Source organism: Phyllobates terribilis, unplaced genomic scaffold (assembly GCF_046119375.1).
Source record: "Phyllobates terribilis strain yellow unplaced genomic scaffold, ASM4611937v1 Scaffold_22__1_contigs__length_20350403, whole genome shotgun sequence".
Lineage (NCBI taxonomy): Eukaryota > Metazoa > Chordata > Amphibia > Anura > Dendrobatidae > Phyllobates > Phyllobates terribilis.
The window spans coordinates 643,705-663,004 of NW_027362782.1; the positions used below are offsets into that span (position 1 = coordinate 643,705).

General features: G+C 41.1%; 1 protein-coding gene across 1 annotated transcript in view; it reads right to left on the reverse strand.

Moving 5' to 3' along the window:
• The window catches only part of LOC141176270 (cartilage oligomeric matrix protein-like), a 1,029,762-nt gene that overhangs the window by 152,264 nt on the left and 858,198 nt on the right, over positions 1-19,300 (reverse strand). Inside the window, exons 12-13 of the mRNA XM_073660229.1 lie at positions 5,490-5,542; positions 289-482 (exon numbers count right to left, since the gene is read on the reverse strand). Coding sequence (XP_073516330.1) covers positions 289-482; positions 5,490-5,542 — 247 coding nt within the window. The remainder of the gene's footprint in view (positions 1-288; positions 483-5,489; positions 5,543-19,300) is intronic.

Genomic DNA, 19,300 nt, shown 5'->3' on the forward strand with positions numbered 1-19,300 from the left:
TTTTTAAATAAAGATAATAAAAATCTCTGCAACCCTTACACCTCAGATCCTTGGTTAAATACTCAGCTAATTCTTATTTACCCCATTAAATAGTTGTACAAACTGTCCTGACCATCAGATGGGGAATCTTATTAGAAGTAGTAAGGACATCTATGGAAAATGTACTTATTATGTATATGAGCTCATGCAAACTCTATGCATATGGCTCCTGGTTGAAGCTGAACCAAATGATTTGACCAAAGTAATACAAATCACAATACATTGTGAACAAAATTAAGAAAAAAATACCATCAGAATCAGTCTGTTCTGGATTAGGTACAATTCTGCAATTATCTGGTCCAGGTGGTGAGGTATCAGGAATTCCATCATTATCATCATCATCATCACACTCATCTCCCATGCCATCCTTGTCTGTATCCAACTGTGAGCTATTAATGTCAGATGGGCAGTTATCACGTGTGTCCTGATGGCCATCCCCATCTCTATTTTAGCATAAATGGAAAAGAAAATTGGGTTTACAAATGCATTAAAAAAGTGGAATAAAACGTGATCAAACAGTGAAATGTAAATAAAAATGCTATTGCTGAAAACATCATCTTGTCCTGCAAAAAGCAAACTGTCATACAGCTCTGTATAAAATAAAATAAATAAAAAAAAATTTATAAATGTGGTATTGCTGTAATTGTATTGACCCGAAGAATAAAGTCTTATCACTTTTACCACACGATGAACGGCATAAAAAAAATAAATTCATGAACTGGCTTCCAAAAATCGGAATAGAGAGCTATCAAAAAATGTCATGTGCACGAAAATGGTACCAATAAAAATACCAACTTGTCACATGAAAAACAAGCCCTCACATGACTGTCAGCAGAAATATAGAAATATTATAGCTCTAAAAATATGGCGATGCAAGAGTTCTGCAAAAAAAAAAGCGTCTTTAATGTGTGAATGTGTGATGCCAGCCAAACAAAAAAAATTATATAAATTTGGTATCACTTTAATCGCACTGACTTATACCGTATGAGGAAAGGCGTAAAAAATAAATGAAAACAATTTTTGACCTGCTGTTGAATTGTTCATTCTGCCTCACAAAAATCACAGGCTCAGCTCAAATTTATTCTGATCTCTACGCTGAGCACTTACACCGGGGTTTCCATGTATATCTCTGAAATATGGCAGATGGAGGCAGTGTGAACGCTGCCTGGCTTATGATCCAGCGATATCCCTCTTTATAAGTGTGCATAAAAGCAAGGTCAGCCATAGTTCTATGCACCTTTGAAAAGAAGGACACCGCTGAACAGCGGCCAGATGGAGTTCAGAGTAACTCTGCTGCCTCATAGTGGATGGATTACTTAGTGGTTTTATCTGTGCTTTGCGTGCAAGATAAATGTGATCCAAAATGTTAGGTAAAATGTTCCCCATAAAAGATACAAGTCAATCCTCAAAAAAAGCTACCACTCAGGTCTGTCATCTGTTATCTACTACAGTTAGCACAAAGTCTTTGGAAAAGCACTATAGCTCCTCGTCCTTCTCCCTTCTGAGCTCCGGTGTGCCTAAACAACATTTAACATCCACAGGTTTGGCATTTCTGTAGCAATGAGAGCCCCTGCTTAATTTACCGAGAAAATGTCTCCAAAAGCATGAGTTGAGCATAATGTACTGGGCACAACGTACTGGTCATTACAATGACAGATTTGCTATTTTCACTCAGCAACATCCACTGCTGCTTGTTTCTAGAAAACACACACATGTAGTCAACAAAGTCACTACACCTGTAGATAAACTCCCAGAGAGGTGTAATATCCAAAATAAGGTCACTTAAGGGGGAATTCTGCTCTTCTGGTACTTAGGGGCTCTGTATATGGAGTCTGCTAGCTAGTCTACAGAAATTTGTTCTCCAAGAGTCATATAGTGCTACTTCCCTCCTGAGTCTCGCCGTGTGGCTAAGCGGTACTGTACAGCCACATATGGGGTATTGCCACGTTCAGCAGAAATTGTGTGACAAATTTTGGTGCATTTTTACACATTTCCCCATGTGATAATGTAAAATCTGGGTTAAAACCAATTTTTATTGTGGTAAAAAGGTAAATATTTTTTCTTCACTGTCCAATGGTATAAAATTCTGTGACACTCATGGTGTCAATTTGATCACTGCACCACTAGATGAATTCATTCCAAGGTGTAGTTTGTAAAATTAGGTCACTTATGGTGGGAGGGATTCTGCTTTTCTGGTGCCTCAGGGTTTTTTCCAGTGGGTTATGGCACCCAAAAACCATAACAGAAAAAATCTGCACTACAAAATGGCGCTCCTTCCCTTCTGAGCTTTCCACTGTGCCTGAAAAGTATTTCCAGATTACATGTATGGTTGTGGCGCACTAAAGAGAAATTGCACAAATTTTTTTCCTATTAGCCCATTTAAAAATTAAAAACCTGGGGCTAAATCAATATTTTAGTGGTAAAAATGTAATTATCTTTTCTTCACTGCAAAATGGTATAGAATTCTGTGACTGTGAGACACATGTGGTGTCAACATTCTCACTGCACTAAGTAAATTCATTGGGGGTGTAGTTTGTAAAATGGGGTCACTTATGAAGGGGTTCTGGTGTTATGGCACCTCAAGGTCTCTGCCAATATGATATGGAACCCTCAAACCATTTCAGCAAAATCTGAACTCCAATATGGCTCTCCTTCCCATCTGAGCTATACACTGTGCCTCAAAAATAGTTTTCAATCACATAGTTTTCAAGAGAAATTGTGTTATAAATTGTATAATTTATTTTAACCTATTATCCTTTTTGAAAATTAAAAACTTGGGGACAAAGCAACATTTTAGTTGAAACAATGGTAATTTTCCAGTTAATCAGCCAATGTTATAGAACTCTGTGAATCACCAGAGGTTTAAAAATGCTCACTACACCCCTAGATTAAATCCTTGAGAGGTTTAGTTTCCAAAATGGGGTCACTTGGGGAAGGGGGGGTTGATTTTGGACTAAAACAACATTTTTGTGGGAAAAAAAATATTTTCATTTTCTTCGCTTAACGTTATAGAAATTCGGTGAAGCACCTGCGGATTCAAGGTGCTCATCAGACCTTTAAATAAATTCTTTGCTTCTAAGCAATGCACCCAAACAGTAGTTTTCTACCACATTTGGGTCATTACTGTACTCAGGTTACATTGCACAACAAATTTTGGGCTCCATTTTCTTATTTAACCCTTGTGAAAACAAAAATTTGAGGGCTGGTCTCTAAAAATAATTGCTTTTGTTTGAAAAATGAAAAATTGCTGAGTAACTTTTAACCATTCCTAAAAAAAAAAATTAAAAAAATGATGCTGATGTAAAGTAGTCAAGTGGTAAATGTTATTTATTAATTAGTTTGTGTGGTATAGCTATCTGATTAAAAGGCATAAAAATTGAAAGTTTGAAAATTGCGAAATGTTCACATTTTGTTACATTTTTTATATTTTCATAAATAAACACAAATCAGATTGATCAAAATTTACCACAAACATGAAGTACAATGTGTCATTAAAAAACAATCTCAGAACAACTGGAATGTGTTGAAGTATTCCAAAGTTATTATCTTTAAAACGCACCTGTTAGCAGGATTGTGCTCAGTAAACCACATACACTGTAAGGTGAGCGACATTACACTGAATAAAGTGATACCTTGGTTGATGAAATCCGTCCTGTGGTTCTTGTGTAATCTTCACTTTCAGTTTGGAGATAATGATATGCTTGTGCACCGGGGCAGACCTGTGGGGGGTGCTCTATCTGGTGCTCTGCTTACATATTCATCTGTATGCTCTTATGACAACTCACTGATCATTCACTGACCTGCATCCTATTTTACATAATGCATCTAGTAGTGCGGGGCTAGGTAAAATAGGAGGCAGGTCAGCGAACAATCAGTGAGCTGTCATAAGAGCATACAGATGAATATGTAAGCAGAGCACCAGATAGAGTGCCCCCCCACAAGCCGCCCTGGAGCACAAGCATTTCTTTATCTCCAAACTGAAAGTAAAGATTACACAAGAACCACAGGACGGATTTTATCAACCAAGGCATCATTTTAATCAGTGTAATGTCGCCCATCTGACAGTGTATGTAGTTTACTGAGCACAATCCTGCTGACAGGTGCGCTTTAAAGTGTGAATGAGACCTTATATAGTATCATATTAGCATAATCATGCCAGGATATTACACAATCAAGATAAAAAGTGAATTTAGAAACAAATACACTGCAATAATATATGTAACAGGTAGTCAGTAAAAGTGAATGAATAGTATTTTGCATGTACAAAATATCAAAATAACATACAAAATTGATATGTTAAAATATTTAATCTCAATTGCCTAAAACAAGATACACTTGAATTATAAAAAAACAAGTGACTCACCATTCAGGAGAAAATGACAGATTAAAGAGAATCTGTCATAAGATTTTTGATTTATAATCGGAGAACAGCATGAGGTAGGGGTTAAAACACAATTTGGCTATGTGTCACTTATCAAGGGTGTGTGCTGTTTTTTACTTATAATGAAGGTTTTATCACTTGGTGTGACTAGCTGGCAACTAGCACTGGTCCGACTCTTCCCCCTCCTGTGATGAGCAGCTCACTGTCAATAGACAATGTATATAGAGAGCCCGGTTTTGCAGAGAGCCTGGTGGGGGTTAGCTGTCGCATGGGTGGGGTTAGCTTTTTTAGCTTTGCTTCATGTTAAATCTAAGACCTCTGATTTTGTCACAACTGCTGCACCTAGTAAGCTAAGTGATTCATCTTTGGATTCAGAGTCTCTTTGCCTACATCATGCTCCTCTCAGATGAGGTAGATAAACCTGCTGACAGATTCTTTTTAAGCACCGATATCTGCTCCTGTGTTTACCTGCATACAGACTGTGTGATAAGTAGTAAATCCAAAAGATGTGAAAAAGTGAGGTCAGATAAGGTTGAATAAAGACAGTAAGCTGTGCTTGAGAGCAGGGTATTCATGGGTATAGTATCAGAAATAAATACAAACAAAAACACAAAGTTAAGTGCATGACAAAAGATGTCAGTCAGCACATAGACATGCCGACTAGTGATGAGCATACGTGCTCGGATGAGGGGTTATCCGAGCACGCTCGGGTGCTAACCGAGTATCTTCGGGGTGCTCGACAAATAGGTTCGAGTCACCACAGCTGCATGCCTTGCAGCTGTTCGACAGCCACAACACATGCAAGGATTGCCTGTTTGTTGGTCAATCCCTGCATGTGTTGTGGTTGTCAAACATCCGCGAGACATGCAGTTGCGGCGACTCAAACCTATTTTTCCCGCATGCTGAAGATACCCGGTTAGCACCTGAGTGTGCTCAGTTAATCTGAACACATGTTGACCCACCCTAAGACTTGGGTACCGATAGCACAATAGTGGACAAACCTTTTATGTTTAGTAATAGAGTAATGAGATAAAAAAGATATAATTTGCTTGATTTCTTTTTTCCTTACCGATCTTGATTGGTATCACATTGATCTCCCACTAAGTCATGGTCTGCATCTTCCTGAGAAAGGCACAAGAATGGCATATGAATAAAACTTTTGCATTTGCCTAGCTATCATTTGTGTACCTCATGGTGTTCTGCTATTAGTTTTGAATAACTCCTCAAGCAACAGCATTGGCTGTACAAGATTAATTCTGTCCTGTTTGCTTATTGAATAACATCTCTCTACTATTGCATCAATGTTGCCTATGTAAGCACTGTTTCTTTTCACTCAGCGTCTGTGGGATCTTGGTCAACTATTATGACATAAAGGTTTCTACAAGTGCTGCAACACCAATCTAATGACTATATGACACCATAAACTTCTATAAACATTTAAGTTTATAATTATTTATAACATTTAATCCCTTGTTACAGTACATCTTTTTTTCTAATCAAATACATATATTTTTAATTTTAATTGTATTAATGTTTTTGGAATTTTGAGTCAAGAAGCTTTGGTATGTACAGTATCTTAAAAAAGTATTCATACCCCGTGAAATTTTCCACATTTTTTCATGTTATACTCGCAAAATTAAATGCATTTTATTGGGTTTTTATGTGATATACCAACACAAAGTAGCAAGTATCTTTAAAGTGTAAAGGAAATGATATACAGTACAGACCAAAAGTTTGGACACACCTTCTCATTTAAAGATTTTTCTGTATTTTCATGACTATTAAAATTGTACATTCACACTGAAGGCATCAAAACTATGAATTAACACATGTGAAGTTATATACTTAACAAAAAATTGTGAAACAACTGAAAATATGTCTTATATTCTAGGTTCTTCAAAGTAGCCAGCTTTTGCTTTGATGACTGCTTTGCACACTCTTGGCATTCTCTTGATGAGCTTCAAGAGGTAGTCACCGGAAATGGTCTTCCAACAATTTTGAAGGAGTTCCCAGAGATGCTTAGCACTTGTTGGCCCTTTTGCCTTTACTCTGCGGTCCAGCTCACCCCAAACCATCTCGATTGGGTTCAGGTCTGGTGACTGTGGAGGCCAGGTCATTTGGCGTAGCACCCCATCACTCTCCTTCTTGGTCAAATAGCCCTTACACAGCCTGGAGGTGTGTTTGGGGTCATTGTCCTGTTGAAAAATAAATGATGGTCCAACTAAGCGCAAACCGGATGGAATAGCATGCCACGGCAAGATGCTGTGGTAGCCATGCTGGTTCAGTATGCCTTCAATTTTGAATAAGTCCCCAACAGTGTCACCAGCAAAGCACCCCCCACACCATCACACCTCCTCCTCCATGCTTCACGGTGGGAATCAGGGATGTAGAGTTCATCCGTTCACCTTTTCTGCGTCACACAAAGACACGGTGGTTGGAACCAAAGATCTCAAATTTGGACTCATCAGACCAAAGCACAGATTTCCACTGGTCTAATGTGCATTCCTTGTGTTCTTTAGCCCAAACAAGTCTCTTCTGCTTGTTTCCTGTCCTTAGCAGTGGTTTCCTAGCATCTATTTTACCATGAAGACCTGCTGCACAAAGTCTCCTCTTAACAGTTGTTGTAGAGATGTGTCTGCTGCTAGAACTCTGTGTGGCATTGACCTGGTCTCTAATCTGAGCTGCTGTTAACCTGCGATTTCTGAGGCTGGTGACTAGGATAAACTTATCCTCAGAAGCAGAGGTGACTCTTGGTCTTCCTTTCCTGGGGCGGTCCTCATGTGAGCCAGTTTCTTTGTAGCGCTTGATGGTTTTTGCAACTGCACTTGGGGACACTTTCAAAGTTTTCCCAATTTTTTGGACTGACTGACTTTCATTTCTTAAAGTAATGATGGCCACTCGTTTTTCTTTACTTAGCTGCTTTTTTCTTGTCATAATACAAATTCTAACAGTCTATTCAGTAGGACTATCAGCTATGTAACCACCAGACTTCTGCACAACACAACTGATGGTCCCAACCCCATTTATAAGGCAAGAAATCCCACTTATTAAACCTGACAGGGCACACCTGTGAAGAGAAAAACATTTCCGGTGACTACCTCTTGAAGCTCATCAAGAAGATGCCAAGAGTGTGCAAAGCAGTCATCAAAGCAAAAGGTGGCTACTTTGAAGAACCTAGAATATAAGACATATTTTCAGTTATTTCACACTTTTTTGTTAAGTATATAATTCCACATGTGTTAATTCATAGTTTTTATGCCTTCAGTGTGAATGTAAAATTTGCATAGTCATGAAAATACAATAAAATCTTTAAATGAGAAGGTGTGTCCAAACTTTTGGTCTGTACTGTATATTTTTAAATATTTTTAAAAATATAAGTCTGAAAATTGTGACTTGCATTTGTATTCAGCGGCTTGTGGTCTGATACCCCTAAATGAGTGTGTGACCAATTGCCTCCAGGAGTCACATAATTAGTAAATTGAGTCCACTTGTGTGTAATATATTCTCATTATAACTACAGTTCTGTAAAGGCCTCAGGTTTGTTTGAGAACATTAGAGAGCAAACATCATCATGAAAACCAAGGAACGCATCGGACATGTCAGGGATAAAGTTGTGGAGAAGAGTAAAAGAGGGATAGGTTGTAAAAAAAAATAGCCCAGCTCTGAACATCTCATGAAGTACTGTTCAATCTCTTATCCAAAAATGGAAGGAGTATGGCACAACTGCAAACCTACCAACACATGGACGTCAACCTCAACTGACAGCCCCAGCAAAGAGAACACTACTTAAAGAAGCAGTCAAAATGCCAATGGTCACTCTGGAGAAGCTGCAGAGATCCAAAGCTCAGGTGGGAGAGTCTGTCCACAGGACTGCAATCTCTTGAAATTGACTTTTCTTAACTTTGACTCTGCAAAAACTCTTACTGTTGCTCTTATTCATTCTTGTCTGGACTACTGCCATGTGCATAAATACACACACGTACATGCTTTGGCATAGACTCATTGGGGATCAAAGCAGGACTCAATACTATCTAGTCTCCATTGTCAACTTTCTCTGCATTGTGATAGCCTTTCAGAGTGGTGGCATGAGGTTACTAAAGAGGCCTCCATAAGGGGATGTCATACTAGTCCTACTCCCGCATGATGTTTGGCAACTGGACCAATTTGGATTTCATTCTAGGTGCACTAACAGCTTGGCAGTTAGTTACATTTAATTAGTCATTAACGTGTTACCATAGCCTGCAGCGTCTCTGCGCTTGACATCCCTGATGTACGTGTAAGACATTAGATGGAACTTGCAAAAAGGAGCTACCAGCAGCAGAACTTGATAATTTGCTAGCCCAAGTGCATTCAGCATGCCAGAACATTACTGAGAAAAAAATAACCTCATTGACAGTATTTTGTAAATCCATTCTAACAAAATAATAAAAATTAAGACTTAGATTTTTATTCTTAGGAGCAAAACAGTAGCAATGCAGTGAGATGACAAGAATCTGCATAACTTATCATATGCTAAATAGTAGCAAGTCAAATTTAGGTATGAGATAGCCAAAATTATTGTGTATAAAATTATGGTAGTCTCACATTCGAAGCAGCAGTGGATGGTGAGATATGGAGCCTGAAAGTCAATAGTTCAAAAGATTGTTAACCTGGGGGGCGTGGCCTGCACTCAGTCCATGCAGCAGCAGTAAGACTGAGCTCCCAGGGAAAAAGCTAAAATAGCAGCTTTAAAGCAGACTACCGAATAAAATATGTAGTAATCCAGGTTCATAAACCCTCCTGGACTACAAAGATACTGCCTAAGGACCCCAAAGACCCCAAAGGAGAAAGATTCCCCCAAGAAAGTTGCGGCCTACAGCAAGCTTCCTCAACCTGAGGGTAAAGTACAGCATGGCCTGAGAGACCCACAGGACAAAGGGAAGGCTCTAACCTCTGTCTAGGGTCCTATCCAAGCCCCATTTCCAGCACTACTAGCACCTAATAAGAGCTGCATGAAAAAAGAAGATGATAGGAAATCTAAGCACCCACACTAAGGCTATGTGCCCACGATGCAGAAATGCTCCGGATTTTTCCTGAGTTTTTCTGCATTTCCCTGGCAGAAAAAAAGCATGCGGATTGTACATGCGGATTGTACATGCGGATTGTTCATGCGGATTGTACATGCGTTTTTCCTGCCAGGGACATGCAGATGTGAAGCGTTCTTCACATGCATTTCCGCATGCGGGTTGACAAGCGCTTTCCAAATCCATGCAAACGGCATGGATTTATATGCTGTGACCGTAAAAGAATGGTAAAAAATAAAAAATAAATCTATACTTACCTTCCGATGGCCCACGCAGCCTTGCTTCACTTCGTTCTCCCTTGCCGGAAGCACGCGGTACACTGCACTGAAGGACCTGCTGTCACATGACTATGACGTCAGCGCAGGTCCTTCAGTCCACCGCGATCTGCCGGCATGAGAGGACGAGCGCAGCGGGGGCCATCAGAAGGTAAATATAACATTTATTTTTTATTTTATTCTTTTTTTTACAAGTTCTATGGTACCCGGGTCCGGAGGAGAGTCTCCTCTCCTCCACACCCGGGTACCATCCGCACATTGAAACGTGTGGAATGCGCATCTACATATGCCGTGATGCGTAATCCATGCGTTTCAATGCAAGTCAATGGCGGCGAAAACGCAGCACTTCCGCAAAATAATTGGTAGTGCTGCGTTTTTTTCCGCAATGATAATCAGCAGCGGAAGTTTCCGCTTAAAAAACGCATCGTGGGCACACAGCCTTGCAGAGAGTGCTGCAACAGAGGGGAGAAGATACACTTAGATGCCTGAGTCCACCCCTCCAGACACCTGGGATACCCGCAGTCACACCAATCAAGCAAAGCAAGGTACTGTCAGGGAGCTGGGCTAAGCCACTTACCTTAAAATAAGAGGCACAGTCTGCTCCCCAGTACCAGCCGCAGACAAGGCACAGGGCTTCCCAGCAAGCAGAGGAAGGGATGACATCAGGCAGCTCCTCATGGAGCTCGAGTCAGCAAGCAGAGCATAGCAGCTACAAGCAGACTGTGTCTGATGACTCATTATGTACATGACGTTGGTATCGTCAATTCCAGGTGGGTTGGCCCCCAACCCATCTTACTTCTAATCTTCTCCTCCCTCCAAAAATGGCAGACACTACAGCTTGGGTGTAATTGGCTGCAGTGGCCTTTATTAATGCATGATAAACGTGTTGTATATATCTATCTACCTACAGTGCATTGTGAAAGTATTTGGCCCCCTTGAACTTTTCTACCTTTTGCCACATTTCTGGCTTCAAGCATAAAGATATAAAAAAAATTTTTTTGGGAAGAATCAACAACAAATGGGGCACAATCGTGAAGTGGAACGAAATTTATTGGATATTTTAAACTTTTTTAACAAATTAAAAACTGAAAAGTGGGGTGTGCAATATTATTCGGCCCCTTTACTTTCAGTGCAGCAAACTCACTCCAGAAGATCAGTGAGGATCTCTGAATGATCCAATGTTGTCCTAAATGACTGGTAATGATAAATAGAATCCATCTGTGTGTAATCAAGTCTCCGTATAAATGTACCTGCTCTGTGATAGTCTAAGGGTTCTGTTTCAAGTGCAGAGAGCATCATGAAGACCAAGGAACACACCAGGCAGGTCTGAGATACTGTTGTGGAGAAGTTTAAAGCCGGATTTGGATACAAAAAGATTTCCCAAGTTTTAAACATCTCAAGGAGCACTGTGCCAGCGATCATATTGAAATGGAAGGAGTATCAGATCACTGCAAATCTACGAAGACCCGGCCGGTCCTCTAAACTTTCATCTCGAACAAGGAGAAGACTGATCAGAGATGCAGCCAAAAGGCCCATGATCACTCTGGATGAACTGCAGAGATCTACAGCTGAGGTGGGAGAGTCTGTCCACAGGACAACAGTCAGTCGTACACTGTACAAATCTGGCCTTTATGGAAGAGTGGCAAGAAGAAAGCCATTTCTCAAAGATATCCATAAAAAGTCTTGTTTGAAGTTTGCCACAAGCCACCTGGGAGACACACCAAACATGTGGAATAAGGTGCTCTGTTCAGATGAAACCAAAATTGAACTTTTTGGCCACAATGCAAAACAATGTTTGGTGTAAAAGCAACACAGCTCATCACCCTCAAAACACCATCCCCACTGTCAAACATGATGGTGGCAGCATCATGGTTTGGGCCTGCTTTTCTTCAGCAGGGACAGGGAACATGGTTAAAATTGATGGGAAGATGGACGGAGCCAAATACAGGACCATTCTGGAAGAAAACCTGTTGGAGTCTGCAAAAGACCTGAGACTGGGATGGAGATTTATCTTCCAACAAGACAATGATCCCAAACATAAAGCAAAATCTACAATGGAATGGTTCAAAAATATACGTATCCAGGTGTTAGAATGGCCAAGTCAAAGTCCAGACCTGAATCCATTCGAGAATCTGTGGAAAGAGCTGAAAACTGCTATTCACAAACGCCCTCCATCCAACCTCAATGAGCTTGAGCTGTTTTGCAAGAAAGAATGGGCAAGAATTTCAGCCTCTCGATGTGCAAAACTGATAGAGACATACCCCAAGTGACTTGCAGCTGTAATCGCAGCAAAAGGTGGCGCTACAAAGTATTAACTCAAGGGGGCTGAATAAGGCTATGTGCCCACGATGCAGAAATGCTCAGGATTTTCTCCTGAGCGTTTCTGCATCTCCCTGGCAGAAAAAAACGCATGCGGATTGTACATGCGTTTTCCTGCCAGGGACATGCGGAAATGGAGCGGTTACCCACTGACATTTCCGCATGTGGATTGACAAGCGCTTTCCAAGCGATTAGCATTACTTGGAAAGTGCTTGTGACAACTAGGTCACACTATATAAATCCATGCAACCGGCATGGATTTATATAGTGTGACCCGAGAGAGTGGTAAAAATAAAAAAATAAATGTATACTTACCCTCCGATGGCCCCCGATGTCCCGCTCACTCCGTTCTCCCTTGCCGGCAACAGTGACTCTGACGTCAGCGCAGGTCCTTCAACTCACTGCAAAGTGCCGGGAACCAAGCAGGAGTGCTGCGCGGGCCGACAGAAGGTAAGTATACATTTATTTTTTATTTTATTATTTTTTTACAGATTTTTTAATGGTACCTTGGTGTGGAGGAGAGTCTCCTCTCATCTACACCCGGGTACTATCCGCACATTAGAACGCTTGGATTACGCATCTACATATACAGTGATACGTAATCCATGCGGTCTATGCAAGTCAATGGCGGCGAAGACGCAGCACTTCCGCAAAATAATTGGTAGTGCTGCATTTTTTTCCGCAATGATAATCCGCAGCGGAAATTTACGCAGCATGTGCACAGCACATGCGGATTATCATTGGGGAACATTGCTGCCCTTCTACCATGTGTTTTTAATGTGTTTTTAATGCGTTTCCGCAAAAACGCTGCGGAAACGCATTAAAAACGCATCGTGTGAACACAGCCTAATAGTGCACGCTCCACTTTTCAGTTTTGAATTTGTTAAAAAAGTTTAAAATATCCAATAAATTTCATTCCACTTCACGATTGTGTCAAACTTGTTGATTCTTCCCAAAAAAATTAGAATTTTATATTTTTATGTTTGAAGCCAGAAATGTGGCAAAAGGTAGAAAAGTTCAAGGGGGCCAAATACTTTCACAATGCACTGTATATCTATTTATATACAGTATACCTAAAGACGTGGTACGGTCCTTGAAGCTAAAAAAGGAGAGTCTGGTGCTCCCAATTATAAAATCCACTTGCTCCCGGCCCCACACTACCAGCCTGGGAACACCACGAAAACCCCAAGCCAGGGGGGTTCGAATGGTTTGAAACCACCACACCCGGGACTCGACATTCCTTTGTCGTAAGTCCCGCAACTCACCAGACCCCAATACCACACATATAACCTAGGGATCCATGTCCTGTGGACACTCCCATACCAATTTATACCCACTTCAAGGACTCTACGCACGCCACCACGAGAGTACTTGACCCTTCAAGTACTCAAGAACCCCTTTCCTTACCGCTTGTTCAATGCCTCTCCACAGCGTTGATGACCATATGTCAATCCCCTCATTGTTTAAATGCACTCAGTCGCTTCTCCAAAAATCACCCAAGCTGTTTTCCAAACTAAAATGCCTGACTGATACTCCTCCATTTTCCTAGACAAATTTTGAAATGGCCCTATTTTCTTTTCTCCACGCATTGTTTAACCCCTCTATTGACCTGGTGTTTCGCCAACTCCTACGGGGAACAATCTCCAACCAGATTGTTATCATCCCTGGAAAAGATGCCCAATGCCGCGAAAAATTGTGCTTGAAAACCCCACTTAATTCCCTGCACGGCCAAACTCCCAAGTCATTACCCCCCACATGCAGCACCAACATATCTGGGGGGCGATCTAAGCGCGCAAATTTATTTACCTCCCATAGCGCCCCGCTTCATCCCATCCCTCTAAACCATAGCCAACGTATAGTGGCTGTGCCCCTTGGAATGCAGAGTTGCCTTCCATCCTGCTTTGCTTCTGCTCTCAGCGTGCCCCAATGTACATAGGAGTGGCCCATTATCCAGACAAGTAAAGGGGGACCTAAGCAAAAAGACAATCTATGACTAGAAAAAGGCAATTTTTTTTATATATATATATATATATACAGTACAGACCAAAAGTTTGGACACACCTTCTCATTTAAAGATTTTTCTGTATTTTCATGACTTTGAAAATTGTACATTCACACTGAAGGCATCAAAACTATGAATTAACACATGTGGAATTATATACCTAACAAAAAAGTGTAAAACAACTGAAAATATGTCTTATATTCTCGGTTCTTCAAAATAGCCACCTTTTGCTTTGATGACTGCTTTGCACACTCTTGGCATTCTCTTGATGAGCTTCAAGAGGTAGTCACTGGAAATGGTCTTCCAACAATCTTGAAGGAGTTCCCAGAGATGCTTAGCACTTGTTGGCCCTTTTGCCTTCACTCTGCGGTCCAGCTCACCCTAAACCATCTCGATTGGGTTCAGGTCTGGTGACTGTGGAGGCCAGATAATCTGGCGTAGCACCCCATCACTCTCCTTCTTGGTCAAATAGCCCTTACACAGCCTGGAGGTGTGTTTGGGGTCATTGTCCTGTTGATAAATAAATGATGGTCCTACTAAACGCAAACCGGATGGAATAGCATGCCGCTGCAAGATGCTGTGGTAGCTATGCTGGTTCAGTATGCCTTCAATTTTGAATAAATCCCCAACAATGTCACCAGCAAAGCACCCCCACACCATCACACCTCCTCCTCCATGCTTAACGGTGGGAACCAGGCATGTAGAGTCCATCCGTTCACCTTTTCTGCGTCGCACAAAGACACGGTAGTTGGAACCAAAGATCTCAAATTTGGACTCATCAGACCAAAGCACAGATTTCCACTTGTCTAATGTCCATTCCTTGTGTTCTTTAGCCCAAACAAGTCTCTTCTGCTTGTTGCCTGTCCTTAGCAGTGGTTTCCTAGCAGCTATTTTACCATGAAGGCCTGCTGCACAAAGTCTCCTCTTAACAGTTGTTGTAGAGATGTGTCTGCTGCTAGAACTCTGTGTGGCATTGACCTCGTCTCTAATCTGAGCGGCTGTTAACCTGCGATTTCTGAGGCTGGTGACTCGGATAAACTTATCCTCAAAAGCAGAGGTGGTCTTCCTCTCCTGGGGCGGTCCTCATGTGAGCCAGTTTCTTTGTAGAGCTTGATGGTTTTTGCAACTGCGCTTGGGGACACATTCAAAGTTTGCCCAATTTTTCGGACTGACTGACTTTCATTTCTTAAAGTAATGATGGCCACTCGTTTTTCTTTACTTAGCTGCTTTTTTCTTGCCATAATTCAAATTCTAACAGTCTATTCAGTAGGACTATCAGCTGAGTACCCACCTGACTTCTGCACAACACAAACGATGGGTCCCAACCCCATTTATAAGGCAAGAAATCCCACTTATTAAACCTGACAGGGCACACCTGTGAAGTGAAAACCATTTCCGGTGACTACCTCTTGAATCTCATCAAGAGAATGCCAAGAGTGTGCAAAGCAGTCATCAAAGCAAAAGGTGGCTACTTTGAAGAACCTAGAATATAAGATATAGTTTCAGTTGGTTCACACTTTTTTGTTAAGTATATAACTCCACATGTGTTAATTCATAGTTTTGATGCCTTCAGTGTGAATGTACAATTTTCAAAGTCATGAAAATACAGAAAAATCTTTAAATGAAAAGGTGTGTCCAAACTTTTGGTCTGTACTGTATATGTTAACTACTGTGTCTGGTCTCACGTATGACAAGTAACATTTTGATTCCCACCTTCCAATACTTTTGACGGTCTGGGCACTCAGACCGCAAGCTGCTGCCTCTGTTGCGGCCCCTATCCAGAAAGAGTGGGCTGCGCGGTTCCAATCCCACCTTACTCAGACATGTTCTGAAAATGCTGGTGAATTGGTATTTCACCAGAAATCCCATCTTTGTGACAGAACAGGGGGCCATTGGAACTGCTCCCAAGCCTCTTGAAACGCTCAAATGTTTTCAATGGGCACATAATAGACCCCTGCACTACTGCTAACTTTACTTTTTTTCCTGATCCCAGCTGGTCCATTTTAGAATGTCTTAACCAAAATTCAATCCCTTGTTCTGTCACCAATACATCCCTAGCTAGTAATCCTCCAAACCTTTTTTTAGATTAGGCTACAAGCTCGCTGACCCTTAGCGCCCCGAAAAAGGCCCAGGAAAAGGCCATCCTTAAAAGCACTATCTCATACTCTGAGTTGCAAATCTCTGTCAGTGCCTTCCCCAGCCGTTCCAGTAGTCTGAATGACACCGGATGTCTGCTATCCTTTTTCGCCCTCCCCTGACAAAACCATTTCAACACCTGTTTTACTAGGGGATACTTTGTTAAATCCTTAAGTCCCCTTGTAAAAGTCTTAATTTATTGTTCTTCAGCCAGCAGCTGCTCCATACCCAGACAAAATGTGTCAATGGTCAGGCAATTAGCTGTGGTCATAAAGCCGCACACATCTCTGCTTATAAAAACAATTATTATTATACCTTCAATGTGTAGATAAGAGTGACTGAAAAGATGGTAACAAGTTGCAAGCTTTTGAGACTACGCAGGTCTCTTCATCAGGCTAGTATAACTCAAAATCTAAAGAGTCACATATTTATACACAATAAGACACAGAAATAATGCAATAGATGAGACAGGTGATGGAAGGCAGAGTTATTATGGGTGAGATAAACAGTTCTGGCTATAAATATTTTAGCAGTTAATAGGAGTGTGAAGGTTTTATTGTCATATGACTAGGTCCAGTGTTATGATGCCCCCCATGTCTGAGGACCACATTCCTTAGTTGATGTAGAATGACATAAATCCATGCTACACATTCATTCCTGCTCTGAACGTGTCAAAGGTCACCATCAGTTTATATTCCAAGATTCTTCTTTCTCTTTGAGATTTGAAGTTACCTTTTAATACCAGTAATTTCATGTCTTTTATGCTGTGATCGGGGGAACAAAAATGCTTGGCTACAGGTAGATCTATTCTTTTTTTCTTTTAGTGTGTGGCGATGATGATTCATCCTTGTCCTAAGTTTTTGCCCTGTCTCCCCTAAATAAAGACCCCCAGCTGGACATTTGGTACATATAATTAAGTACACTACACTAGATGTGATACAGCTGAAAGTACCTGGGATCTTGTAGTCCTGATGTGAATTGGGGATCTTTATCTTGAATTGGGGATCTTTATGCCTGAAACACAGAAGTGGGGGGGGGTCTGGAAATATGGATTATAATCGGGCATCTTTTTTGTAGTAAGGGTTGTAGTTTCCGTGCAGCTCTCCTTAGCGCCTCCAGATTTGGATTGTAGGTGACTACTAGAGGCACCCGGTTGCTTTCTTGTTTGGTTTTGTAATATAGGAGATGATTCCTTGATATTCTGGTGGCTCTAGTAATCTGGTTTGACTCTTCAGATTTTGCGTTATACTAGCCTGATGAAGAGACATGCGTAGTCTTGAAAGCTTGCAACTTGTTACCCTCTTTTCAGTTAGCCATTAAAAGGTATCAACGACTGAGGACTCTCAAATCTAAATATTTTTCTATCTACTGGCTAACACTGTACAAACATATATATTTTCCCTGTAGATAAGAGTGATGATACAAGACTCGAGACTAATGCATCATTTTTTTGTTTATGATCACCAAAAGCACTTTAAAACCTTATTGAAAGGCAAACCTCGGGCTAGATGATACAAAACAAAAATACAGTAATGGCCACATACAGAGCTGTATGTATTCTGGAATTGAGAGTTTTGATAACAATAAGACTCGCAATTCTTGTTCAGGAATGTCACAAAATCGCGAGGAAAGATAATACTATCCGGATAAAAGCCACAGCTATCAAAAAATATGCCCTTCTTATCACTGCAGAGTACGATCAACACCCAGTGCCGACCGGGCTGGCTGGCTGAGTCGGTGTTCACAATATATGCAGCTGGTCTTTGATTCACTTTGTGCAACGGTAGCAAGTCGCACGGAAACACACCAACGAATATGCGTTCTGTATAGCGATCGGCCTTCAGCAGTGTTGTGAGTTGTAAATTATCCATGATCAGTTAAAATCTTACAAGATCTCTCTCCTATTATTAATTTCCAGAATGCTGGGATTGATTACAAAAACAAGCATATGTATTGTGTGGGGAGTCGGTAGAGCGAACCGAACTTCAGCGCGTAGGTTACCTGTTTTAATAAGCGAGAAATGCCCTCCCGGTTCTTGATCAGGCGATAAATCAAACGCAAACAAAGTGAAACCGTCCATAAATTCTTAATGATCTATTGCCATGGCACAATCAGCCTTTTGCTTCCCAGATATATGGGCAAGCGCCATATACTCTCTGATGGCTAAATCAATATTAAAATTAGGTTGAAAGGGTCTTGCAGGGATCTGCTGACCATCCAGGTATAGAACCCTGTGGTTCACATTGTAGTGGCTGAAACAATGTGGGTTTTTAGCATAAGAGCCGCTAAATGCTTCACTATCTACAAAGCACAATATAACAACTTTAAGGATCTGTCCTAGGAAGAGGTTCTCGTGGTTCGTGATCCGTGTACTGGCAGCGATGCTGTACACCTTCATGCTGGTTCGGTCAATAGCATACTTGGCTGTTGCGGATAAGAGGGCCTGGCTGTGACCTATCCGGACTGCTGGAGAGACCTGCACTCTCTTTACATAGAGAGACGCTTGTAAAATTTGCACTTTCAGAGGATCGACTTCTGATGACATCAAACAGAAAGTATCCTTATTTCTTATTAACTTGACCTTAAAGTCAAGACCGTTCAATATTAGCTTTGGTTGATTAAATATATCTCCAAAAATGGGGCCCAAGAGATCAACAGGCCTGGAGTGGGATCTTTTGATAAACCCGACATTTGCGCCATCCAAGCTTCGATCATTATGATGGCCTGCAGTGTCTTAATAGAACAATCCTGCAGTAAACTGTTGACAGCGTCTGAGAGCTGTAATTTAAAAAGGCCTCTATGTACACTCTATAGCTGTAGAGATTGTCTGACAGTGAGATAAGGCGATCTCCCAGAGTAATATCGACCTGATTAAAAAGAGTGGCTAGAGGGTAGTTTATAAGCGCCACACATGCTCCATCATTGATAGGCGTATTATCCTGTTTGACGATGTGACAATTTATGTACAGCAGCGTGTTATTCAGGTCAAAATAATAATCTCCACTCCCCGATATAAAAAATTCCAGGGGTGCATTGTCTGACAGAGCTGCAATAGGTAGTACTTCTACAAAAAGAGATTTCTCTA